Below are 12,917 nucleotides of genomic sequence, written 5' to 3'. Positions count from 1 at the left end.
AATAAGGAACACATCCTCCTGAGTTCAAATTTGACCTCAAGACACTTACTAGCGGTGTGATCCTGGACAAGTCACTTACTTCTACCTCAGTTTCCCCATCTATCAAATGAACTAGAGAGGAAATGCAAAACCACTCCAATATCTTTGCCAAGAAAACCCCCAAGTCTTATACATTAGGTCAGGAAGAGTCGGACATGACTGGAAAATGTCTCAACAACAGCAACATCAAATACATGTGACACAGTATCATGTAGTAGACACCACACTAACCTTGCAGTTGAAAATATGAGTTTAAATATTGCTTTAGAGACTAGCTTTATGACCTTTGGCAAGTTACAATGAGTAGAAAAATATAACATTATAATCATGCAATATTCATTATTTATCCAACATTTAGCATCTATCATGGACCAGGTGCACTGAAAATAAGTAACAGTCAAGAACAAATCTATGAGATATCAATTTTTTAAAATCCAGCCTTAGGTATATACTAGCTGTGAGATCATGAGCAAATGATTTGTTTCCCCAAGCCTTAGTATACTCTTCTATAAAATGGAGATAATAATGGCACCTGCTTCCAAGAGTTGTAAGGATCAAATGTAATAGTGAATATTCATCGATTGGGGAATGACTAAGTTATGGAATATGAATATAATGGAATATTATTGTTTTATAATAAATGATGAGCAAGCTGATTTCAGAAAGACCAGAAAAGGCTTACATGAACTGATGCTGAATGAAGTGAGCAGAACCAGGAAAACAGAAACAACAAGATTATGTGATGATCAACTGGGATGGATGCGGCTCTTTTCAAGAATGTGGTGATTCAATGCAGTTCCAATAGACTGGTGATGGAAAATGCCATCCACATCCAGAGGGAGAACTATGAAGACTGAATGTGAATTAAAGCCTTTTTTGTTTGATTTTTTTCTTTCTCATGTTTTTTTTTTCCCTTTTATTCTTATTTTTCTTTCACAGCATGACAAATATGGGAATATTTTTAAATGATTGAACATAGTATTATAACCTATATCAGATTTCTTGCTGGTTTTGAGGAGGGGAAGAAAGGGAATAAAAAGTAAGAACTCAAAATCTTTCAAAAATATATGTGGAAAAATATCTTTACATGTAATTAGAATAATAAAATACTATTGAGAAAAAATGAAATAATATTTATAAATCTCTATATTTTCAATATTAATGATCGTCTTTCCTTTACAGCAGACATAGAGTTTGATTGGTGTGGAGAGCTTCTCCAGAGGAAACCCTCCAATGCAGATTGGCACCTGCCCTGCAATGTAAGGATTTAGAGAACTAGTTGACTGGGATACTGAGGCATTAAATGATTGAGCCTTAATTTTTCTGAGTCCTTCTCCTGTCTGGCCTTGTGGTATACCACCACTAATAATAATATTAATTGCAACATTACTCTGGTATTATAATATTCTATCCTAATATTATCCTGATAAGCATTATTAGTCTTACCCACCCCACAGGTGGGTAATTGTGGTTATTGTGAAGCTTAAATGATATTTTATGTAAAGTGCTTTGCAAATCTTAAAGCACAGTGTCAGCTAATCTGGGAGGAAAAGGCTGCTTCAGAGTCTAGTCGAAAATTCAGACTTCTGAGAGAGGAAAGGAGGAAGTGGGGGATGAGGGAGACAGCCTCCTGAAGGCAGAAAGAGGGGAAGGAGGAGTTTTGTTTTTAGGGAGCGGCAAACCCTTATAGATGTATCTTTATTGTCAATGGGGTTTTGTTTGTTTGAGGGTTGAAGGGGGAGAGTTAATAGGGATAAAATGGGAATAATGGTCTAAGATCCAATATATCTCTTGTCTTGGCAGGAAATGGAAATGATTTTTTGACTGGTCCTTCCTCAGGCCCAGGGAACAAACTCATAATAGCAGACTTCCACCAAAGGCCTCATCCTTATTCACCCATCCAGGAGACCCCAGGATTACAAGTGGCTACAGCAACCAGGTGCATCAAAGGGCCCCTGGGGATGGTACTGGGCTTTGAGAAGGGCTTTGTCCCTTCTGAATGCCCCTATGTTGGCATGGGGGCTGCTCTCTCCCACCTCCAGTCCTATTATTTTCAGATGCACATTAATCATGTGGATCAGATGATCCCAGATCCAAAGCTCATTTGACTCAACCTTCTCATTTTACAGAGGAGAAAACTGAAGGTTTGAGAGGAGAAATGGTTTGCCCAGTGACAGCCGGGGGGAGGGGTAGTGTGCTAATAATGGCTGAAAGGGAATTCCTCAAATCAAGCCCTATATTTGAATGTGTATCCTGAAGCTGTACAGAGACTACATTGGAATTTCTTGAGATAAAAGCCACCCCAGAATAGACATACACAAAATTTTATTCCTGACCAGCCTGTAATTTCTTTCTTACTTCCTTCTTTATCTTTCTTTCTCTCTCTTTTTTCTACAAGATAATCAGAATTAAGTCACTCGCTTAGGGTCACATAGCTAATTTCCAGTGTCTGAGACAGTTGAGGGCAGTAGCCCTTTGGTATTCTTTGTTTGATCTCCAACTTCCTTTGGGACTTGGACACATACAAGATCTGGTCAAACTAGTTTGGGCTATCTGAGGTGGCCAGGGTTTTACAGCCCCCATTCTAAATCTGCTCTGATAGACCAAATGGCATCAGGAAATTCCTTTTTGGGAAGAGACTTCTGTCTGTCCCCAAAAGATAACAAGAGAGTCCTTATCTTATTTACATCACTGCATAAAAGAGAGAACTTGGGGATCTTCTTTTTGCAAAATGGGCCTTGTACCATGCAGCCATTTTGCCCACCGGCTCTCCGGTATTTCCATTCTAATCAATAAAGACTATGTTTCCATGCAGCATTAAGTAGCAAATTCCTTTGCTGCCGAACCCGCCCTTGGTTACTTTGGGAAAGGAAGGAGAGAGAGAAAGGAACTGACCCATCTCAGTTTAGACCTCAGTTTAATCCTCATCAGAGACCACATTTGAACTCAGGTCTTCCTAAGTCCAGGGTCAGTAGTCTATCCACTGAGCCACCTAACTGCCCCTCATCCATCATTTCTTTTTTTATTGTAGTAAGTTTATTTTTAATACACATTGCTTTATGGATCATGTTAGGAGAGAAAATTAGAGCAAAAGGGAAAAACCATGGAAGAGATATTAAAAAAAACAGAAAAAAGAAGTAAACAAAACATTTATTGATTTACATTCAGTCTCCTTAGTTCTTTTTCTGGATGCAGATGGCATTTTCTGTCCAAAGTCTATTGGGATTGCTTTGGATCACTGAACTACTAAGAAGAGCCAAGCCTTTCATAGCTGATCATCACACATTCTTGCTGTTCTTGTGTACAGTGTATTCCTGGTTCTGCTTGTTTCACTCAGCATCAGTTCATGTAGTTCTTTCCAGGCCTTTTGAAAATCAGTTTGTTCATCATTTTTTATATAATAATATCCCATCAACTTCAGGTACCACAACTTGTTCAACCATTCCCCAACTGATGCACATCCACTCCTTTCCAATTCTTTGCTACCATAGAAAAAGATGCTACAAACATTTTTGCACTTACATGTCCTTTTCCCTCCTTTATAAAGGAGGGATACAGACCCAGTAATGGCACTGCTGGGTCAAAGGGTATGCACATTTTGATAACTTTTTGGGCATAATTCCAGATTGCTCTCCAGAATGGCTGGATTCTTTCACAACTCCACCAGCAATGCATTAGTGTTCCAGTTTCCCCACATCCCCTCCAACATTCATCATTATTTTTTCCTGCCATCTTAGCCAATCTGAAGAGTCCTCACCCACCATTTTAATGATTAATTCTACCCTGAACTTACTGCGCACGAAATACCCTCTCAAAGGCTGGTGACCCATTGATTGCTGGGGGCATGATTTTGTACTTCATCCTTGCTTTTCCCACCTGCCAAGCAAAGAAAACTGCAAGGGAAAAGAAATTTGCTGTTAGTTAGCACGAGTCGAAGAGCAACTAACAATTATAAGCAAACATCATCTGGACATTCAGATCTGGATTTAAATGCCCACTCCAATACTGGGAAGCTGTGTCAACCCACCAGCCACTTCCTTTAGCTGAGACCCGCTTTTGTTATCTGTAAAATGGGGATACAAATACTCACATTACTTACATCCCAAAGATTTGGGGGGGGGGGGAGTAAAGGAGGTTGGAAAAGAAAGCTCTCTATACCCTTAAAGCATTCTAGAAATGCAGATTTTCAATCATTTGCCTGCCCACTTCTCACACCCTCTATTCAATTCAATTCAATTCTTTTCCTCAATTACTTGAATTCCATTTCCCACTCACTATTTCTTTTGAAATCATTTATCTTTGTTACACTAAGTTTGCAACTTCAATCTCTAACTGTGTTACAGAATTAGTAGTGATATATTTCCTTCTGTAGCAGGATATGGTAATCTCTCTGACAAGAAGCTTGTAAATATTGAAGTGGATTTAGTAAGGAGTAGCCCAGCAGGCTGCCTCCTTTCCCTTAATCCCCCTCTGCTCCAAACAAGCTGTTGTGCAGTACTTAAATGTTCTGAAGTGTGTAACTGGCTAGGATTGGTTTCTTCTCATTTAAACTGCCAGTCGTTTCTAATGAAGACTTTGAGAGGAAGGAGAGGGATTTTTTGAAGTATGTGGTACAGAAGGTAGATCATTTTTCCTGTGGCTGTGAATCCAGGCCTGGGACTTCCAGAACAGAAAGAGGTGGGGGTAGGGGTGTCTATGAATTTGGATGGTGACTGCAACATGGGTCTATTTGAAAGATAAAATTAAGGATGGGTCATTCTGGGCTCTCTTCCTGCCATAGCTTCTTGCTTCTTGTGAGACCTTGGACAAGTCACTCTTAGGGAGACATAATTTCTCCATTTGTAGAATAGAAACAGAGCTGGAATTTATCTCAGGTAAACAATCTAGCATTTGAACAAAAGGCCCAGAACTACCAAAGTTGCATAGGAAAGAAAGAGTTGTAGAAGGATTGCCTTTCCTTAGACCATCCTTATAAGAAACATGTCATCTTAGAATGATAATGGAGAAATGGGCAGAGGATACACCATTAAATCGTGAAGAGCTTTAAGTGTATATAGATCATGGGTTTTCTGGGCTAGGAACACCTGCCCCACGTTTGATGTGCACCCATGGGACGCGTTCAAGTCATATCTCTAACACATAATGGCTTTGAGACCCTGAGTTTTACTTCTCAATTTTCCAGATAACTTATTTACTTTCTAACTTATTACGACATTATTTTTACTACCATGGTTTTAAGGAAAGAAATATTGGGGGGAGGGGAAGTGAAGTTGAGTGGGATTGTGGAGGTTTCAGAGATATATGAAACCCCCTAAATGGGGATGAAATCTTGTACTTCTTCCTTGCTTTTCTCACCTGCCAAGCAAGAAAACTTCTAGGGAAAAGAAATTCACTGTAAGTTAAGATGAGGTGAAAGAGCAACTAATAATTACAAACAAACATTATCTGGACGTTCAGATCTAGATCTGAATCCTCACTCCAATACGTAGGAGCTGTGTGACCACAATGAATCCCTCAATATTTCTCCCCAAAATGATGGTAGTAAAAATAAGGGAGAGGTTTCAAAAATATGGTAGCCATGGGTTAGACATGATTTGTTGAACCTATTAAATGATAGAATCATAGAACTAAAAAGAAACTTAAAAGATCATTTGATCTGAATATTCTATACTATGTTTAGAATCTCCTTGCAATATCAGTGATAGTCTTCAAGCTTCTACTTAAACTCTTCCATGGATGGGAACTCATTATTGCACAAGATAACTCATTACATTGTTTAGCTAGTTCTGACTAGAAAGTTCTCCCTTATTTTGTTCCTTATTATCTGACTCTGCACACTTGCACTAACTGTCTCCCATTCCTCCCTCACTCTGCCTGGCTCCCTTCAAAACTCAGCTCAAATCTTGCTTTTGTCAGGAGGCAGTCTTCCTATTTGTTAATACCTTCTCTTTGAGACTGAATTCCATTTATAATGCACAGGTCTGTGTCTTCTTTTTAGCTAACTATTTGTATTGTCTTCCCCTTTAGAAGGGGAGTTCCTTGAGGTAAGGGGCCATGTTTTTGCTTTTCTTTATGTCTCAGAACTTAGTGCAGTGCCTCAAAGTGAGTGTTGACTTTCCAATTAGCTGATCCCCTATAAAAGACTTATTTTTCATAATATTTTTTTAAAGTGGAAGAAAAAAATTCAGTAAAACTAACCAACATATTAAAGGGAAAGTCTGATGTTGAGATATATATATATATATATATATATACACACACATACATATATATATATATATAATTGGTCTATTAACAGGGTATAATACAATCTAGAAGACAAAAAAGATACTGAGGATGTATGTATCCTGACCACTTTGCCACAAATCTGCATCTCAACATTGGCTCTGGTTCTGAAAATTAGAAACAACCAGATTCTTCCAAGCAACCAACCTTGCCCAAAACTTTTAAGATCACTTTCATGCAGTGTGGGAATAGTCTTTCTAATACTGAGCTAGACAAAGGAGCTCGAGCCCTTTGCAAATACACAAATCCAGAATATCCAGAGCCCAGCCACCTTCAAATATACAGTAAATCTGGGTAGGCCAGGTGAAACTAAACACAGGTATCATTAGCATTCCTTCGGTGTTATCAGTAGCAACCTTTAATGAACTCATCAGTTATTCTACATATTTCTATTTATAATTTATGTATAGTATTCTGCAAATCTTAAAGAGCCATATAATTGTGACCTTCTCCTTTCTCTATTCTTTAAGCTCTTGTCTTTTATCTCTTCTCCCATCCTTAGCTAGAACTCCTTAAAAAGAACCATTTACATGAGATATCACCACTTCCTCTCTACTCACAGTGGGCTCCTCAACCCCCTGCAATCTGGCTCCTGATCTCTTTATTCACCTGAAATTCTTTTCTCCAAAATTGCCAGTGATCTCTTAGCTACCAGATCCAAAGGCTTTTTTTCAATGCCCATTATCTAGACCTCTCCATCATTTCCCTATCACCCTTTCTTCTCAGATTCTCTAGGTTTATGTGGCACTTTTCTCCTCTGATTCTCTTACATCTGGTTTCTCCTTTGTTGGATTGTTATTCATATCATAATCACTAACTATGTAAGGTTCAGTCCTGGTCCCTCTTCACTGCCTAGACTCCCTTGGTGATTTCATTATTCTCATGGATTTAATTATCATCTCCAAGCATATGACTCATGACTCAGTTCTATATACCTAGCCTTAGGTTTTCTCCTGAACTCCAGTTCTGAATCACCAGGAGATCCTGTAGTTTTCTCAAACTGTACATGTCTTTTAAAAGGCTCATTTTTCTCTCACCAATTTTGTGTATTTCCCTATTTCTGCTAAGGTGACCTCTATCCTTTGAGTCAAGAAGACCAAGATCTGATTAATGCGTTGTTGGTGGAATTGTGAACAGATCCAGCCATGCCGAAGAGCGATTTGGAACTATGCCCAAAGGGCTATCAAACTGTGCAAACTCTTTAATCCAGTAATGTCACCAAACTGGATATGTATCCCCAAAAAAAATCATCATGGAGGAAAAAGGATCCACATGTGCAAAACTGTTTGTAGCAGCTTTTTTGTGGGGGCAAAGAATTGGAAAAGGAGTGGATGCCCATCAATTGGGGAGTGGTTGAATAACTTATGGTATATGAAAGTAATGGAATATCATTGTTCTATAAAAAATTATGAACAGGCAGATTTTAGAAAAACCTGGAAAAATTTACATGAACTGATGCTAAATGAAACAAGCAGAACCAAGAAAACATTGTACATAATAATAGCAAGAATGTGCAATGATTAACTATAAAAGGCTTAGTTCTACTCAGTGGTCCAGTGATCCAAGGCAATCCCAATAAACTTCAGATGGAAAATGCCATCTGCATCCAGAGAGAGAGCTATGGGATCTGAATATAGATCAACTCATTATTTTCACTTTTTCACTTTTTTCTTGTGGTTTTCCCCTTTTGTTCTGATTTTTCTCTCTCAACGTGATTCATATAGATATATGTGAAATATAAATGTACATGTATAACCTAAAAAGAAACCCCTGTTTTACATGTCACTGGCAAAAATAAAAATAATAAATATTTTTAAAAGAAAGAAAAGGAAAAAAAACAAAAATCTGAATCTAATCTCAGACAGCTGAATTGTGTGACACTGAACACAAGTTAAGCTCTATGACCTTCAGTATTCTCATCTATAGAAGGCAAGGATTGGTCTCAATGATCTCAAATTTCCCTCCTAGCCCCAAATCTACGAGCCTATGAGATTTTCAACATCATCTAGTTCTGCCTCCTCACTTTACAAATTAAGAAATTAAGATCCAGGAAGGTAAAAGGATTTCTCTTTCATAGGAAATAAATAGCAGAGCAGAACTTCAAGCTCAGACTTTCCAGTGTTCTTTCTAGCACACGCACAGTCCCTCTCCCAGGCCTTCCTGACTGTTCGGTGACCTGACACAGATCCATGAGGCTCTAGCAAAACAGGTTTTTAAAAACCTAATTCACACATGAACTTGGAGTCAAGTACAACCTAACCATCTGTCCTCCTGCACCAAGTGTTACACTAAGGGATTTAGATCAATTAGTCATTATAATTTCAGGCTGAAGATAATTAATTACATATAATTAAATATATGTGGTCCATACATATGTGAATTTCTGATAATGTAGCCTTCTTATTTAAATTTTAAAAAATCCTTGCCCCTACATTAGACTTTAATCTGAGCCCTCTCATTCTTCACAAAAACATCTGCCAACCAGCCAAGCTATTTCTCCCGCTTAAGCCACACTACCCACTGGCCCCACCACAGAGAAAGCTCTTTATGAAAAGGAGCAGCACATCTTTTTCTGGTTGTTGAGGGGGGAGAAGATATAGATAGTCCTCCAAATCTGTCTGCAGTTCCCCAAAGTAAGGGTCAAATTCATATATCAGCTCCACAAAATTAAACATTTCTTCAATGTACATCATATCACACTTCCACTACTTCCTCGGTGCTCAGCAGAGGGCTTTGCATATAGTAGAATCATAAGATTTGAACTGGGAAGGAAAGGTAGGCACTGAATAAGTGAATAATGAGAAATTTAGAAATCCAAAAGTAACATATCCGGCCTTGCAACTAAGAAGACATTAATATTACACTCCAGGGTATGTAGTGCAGAAATTTCTTAAGTACAAAAGTCAAATACAGCAATACAGGAAGCTAAATGGACTTTTCACTCAGGTGAAAGAACATTTGCATCTGCCTCACTCTATATCCTGGACAATAAATCCCAACTGTTTTATAGATGTTTCATGGCAAAGAATATGAAGAAATAATTTTAAAAGTAGATTTAAAAACAATAAATGAACTTATTAAGACATTACAAATTACACAGGATGTATCCATGTAAGAGCAATTCAAGTTAAAATGATTGGAAGTTTTTTACTTCATTCTATGCAAAGATGGCAAAAGATGGGGTTGTAAGCAGGCAGACATACTCATACCCTGTTGGTGGAACTGTGAAGGGGTTCCACCATTCTGGATTTCAATTTGGTATTATGCCAAAAAGTAACTAAACTATATATAACCACTCAACTGTGGAGCCCAGGAGCCCAGGGGATCACATGGAAGCAGTGTATAGTAAAATATTCATGGAAGGAGTCTTTGTGATAGCAAAGAGCAGTGGATCAAGTGCATCAGTTGGGAAATGACAAAAATCTGTGGTATGAGAGTGTCACGGAATACTGCAGTACAACAAGGAATGACCAACATGAAAGATTCAGCATAACATGGGGAAATGTAGGAACTCAGACTGAAATAAGCAGAATCAAGAAAAGCATACACAATGCCTATTACAATACACAGAAAAAGAAAGTTTAACTCTAAGCAATGGGAAAACTAATGAAAGTCCTGAAGCAGTGGCAATGAACCACACCTCCTATCTTAACAAAGGGAGAGGGGGACCTAGCAAGACAGAACATTGGCTACATTGTAAAATGAATTTTCTGTACCTGATTTTTTGGGGGCCATGGTAATAATAAAGCAGGGTTTGTTCTGATAGAGGAATGGCAAATGTCCATCATTTACAGACAAAAAAAAAGATCAAGATATATTAAAAGACCAATCTCTGTCTTTTCCTGACACAGTCTGTGAGCAAAATCTTGCATTTTATGGGAATTCTTTTTTATCGGTGATCAGGACTTTCTTGCCTTGTTGAGGAAATAATAAACATAGTTTATATCTATCTAGAATTTTAATGTTTGCAAAGCACTTCATGTAATTAGTCAGTCAATAAGCATTGATTAAGACATACAAAAAAAAGGTTAACATCTACACCCAGAGAGAGAATGGAAACTGAATGTGGGTCACAATATAACATTGTCACTCTTTTTGTTATTGTTTGCTTGCATTTTGCTTTCTTACTCATTTTCTTTCTTTTTTGATCTGATTTTTCTTGTGCAACAAGAGAATTGTATGAATATGTTTACAAAAAAAAAAAAAAAAAAAAAAAAAAAGGTAAACTAGGACCGCTGCCTTCAAGGAATTCACATTCTCATGGAAAAGGCAACTTGTACACACCAATGGAATACAAGACATATACAGGACTAATGGGAAATAATCTCAGAGGGAAGGAAGGCACTAGGAAAAGCTTTTTGCAAAAGGGTTTCAAGCTGAAACATCTTGAGAGAGCTAGAGAAAGGAGAGGTGAGGAGGAAGAACATTTAAGCCCAGAGGGTAGTTTATCTCATTGGAGTCTTAGAACAACCTGTCAAGATTTATTGCTTTCATTTCTCCATTTTACAGAAAAGGAAACTGAGATTTAGAAATGTTAAGTGGTTTGTTACAAAGCTATTGAGGGTCAGAGGTAGAACTGCTAACCCCAGTTTTTCTGATCTCCAAGGTCAGTACCGATAGGCAACAGCAAATAGTAAAGAAACAACATGGATGACTATAGTATTGGAATTAAGCAAATTGGGCTCCCTGTACATCAAAAGCTCTCTGTTGAAATGGATAATCTAAATATTTAGTATTCCTGATGGGAAAGTATTTTATAATTTAAAGGTAATCATTTTTTGGAGGGGGAAAGGGGAAAATGTTTTAATCTGATTAATCCCAATTGATTTGAAGAAAAAAAAACATTAATTAAAATCTTAATAGCATTCAGGAAATCGAGATGATGTTTAAGAATAGAATTCTCCACCTTTGCTGTGTCACAGACCCTTTTGGTGGTCTACCTTCCTACCTTTCTCAGAATAAGGCTTTTTTTATTTTTTTAAATCCATAATTAAATGAAATGCACAATTTCTATTAGAGGTGAATAAAAATAAAAGTGTAATTATTTTCTCATCCAAGTTCCTGGACTCCCTGAAATTTGAAGAAGAATCCTTCATTTAAAACATTTCCTAGTAGTTTGTTCCTATCCATTTCAGAGCCCAAACACACCCCAAATTAGGGTGTGACTACTGTTGGGAAACTGTGACTTGAGCACGACTAATAAAAGTCTGAGATCTGTGAGCACATGGTGTGCCATGCTTCCAGTTGTAAGATTTAACTTGTTGCTCACCTCCGAGTCCCTTCAGCTCTCAGGGGAAAGGCTAATAACACCAGAACCCTGGCGGCCCAGAGCAAGCCTTAGCCTGCTGAGCAAAGAGGCCCAGAGCTACATATGAAGCCCACAGACCTTCACCTGTGCAGTCTCTCATCCATCCCTTCTTCCAGCCCAACCCTCACCCCGAGAATACTTACTTTGCTGGCAGATAGAGAGAACAGAGACTGCAGCCAGTAGAACTATATCTCTAGCCATTTCTTCTCTACTTCCTCGCTGGTGGCTGAATTATTTGTACAATGGGAGGGAGAGGAAAGAGAGCCTGGCAATCTGAGGAAGAAGACACACCTTATAAAGCAAAGCAAACTTTTCTGGAGGCAGGAGAAAACAAAGAAGCAAAAAAAGAAAGCTCTAGAAACGAGATACTACCTTTGCTCAGGGACAAGGATCAAACCTTCCCGTAGGTCTGGGTTATAAACAGTGCACCTGAATGAGCCAGGTGGCTTACTTCCAGAAAGTGCCTTAACTCTCTTGGGACAATAGGATGCCAGTCACTGCTTTATATGATTGCAATCAGGAATATTCTTTTAAAGCTTTCAAAAGTGAAGAGGTATTTCACCTTTTTGGTTAAAGGTTTCCTTTCACTGTGCAGCAAAAGTCTGCAGACCCTTTTCAGAATTATAGAATAAAGTACACAGAAAGAAAACCAATTATACTGAAATGTATTATGAAATGTTTATTTAAAAAATTCACTGGTCCCAGGTTAACATCCTTCCCCAAAGTCCTTACCTTTTCCTTACAGGGAAACCTTACCCAAAAAAAGTAATACATGGGGCAGCTAAGCAGTGAAGTGGTAGAACATTGGGTCTGCAGTCAGGAGGATCTGAGTTCAAATTCCACCTGAGATACTTAATTACTAGTTGTGTGATCTTTGTCAAGTCATTTAATTCCCAATGCTTCAAAAAAAAAAAAAAAAGTAATACACCACATAAGGCAAAAAGAGGCTTGGCATGGGGAGGTTGGGTACCATTAAATAGGAAATTGGACTTTGAGGGCTTTCTGCTACTCCTGGGAAGTAGTAAGTTCCCTTTGACTTAAAGTATTCTAGCAAAGGCAGACTGACTGCTCCTTGAGTATGCTGTAGACAGGTTTCTTAGGAAAATGGACAAGGCACTTTAGAGGCCATATGATGATTAAGCCTTCCACTTACACGTGAGGACATTGAGATGCAGGAAAATGATGTAATTTGTCCAAAACAAGCTTACAGGTAGAATGTTCAGGTATGGATCAAACCTGAATCCCCACGAGGTCACTTTTGGCTCTGAGATCTTGTCCATTATTG

General features: G+C 38.2%; 1 protein-coding gene across 2 annotated transcripts in view; it reads right to left on the bottom strand.

The window, feature by feature from the left end:
* MGST2 (microsomal glutathione S-transferase 2) overlaps positions 1-12,143 on the bottom strand; it is a 31,504-nt gene extending 19,361 nt beyond the window's left edge. The window contains exons 1-3 of one of the 2 annotated variants that reach the window (XM_074276740.1): positions 12,005-12,143; positions 11,776-11,905; positions 3,833-3,932 (exon numbers count right to left, since the gene is read on the bottom strand). In XM_074276740.1, the coding sequence (XP_074132841.1) occupies positions 3,833-3,932; positions 11,776-11,833 (158 nt within the window). In that variant the 5' untranslated portion in view covers positions 11,834-11,905; positions 12,005-12,143. Of the gene's footprint in view, positions 1-3,832; positions 3,933-11,775; positions 11,924-12,004 lie in introns of both variants that reach the window. The other variant, XM_074276741.1, reaches the window with a different exon arrangement.
* Positions 12,144-12,917: the final 774 nt, after the last annotated feature.

The sequence above is a fragment of the Sminthopsis crassicaudata genome, chromosome 6 (assembly GCF_048593235.1).
Source record: "Sminthopsis crassicaudata isolate SCR6 chromosome 6, ASM4859323v1, whole genome shotgun sequence".
NCBI lineage: Eukaryota > Metazoa > Chordata > Mammalia > Dasyuromorphia > Dasyuridae > Sminthopsis > Sminthopsis crassicaudata.
The sequence above is the reverse complement of the archived record's forward strand: the minus strand, read 5'-3'. Positions and strand labels throughout refer to the sequence as shown.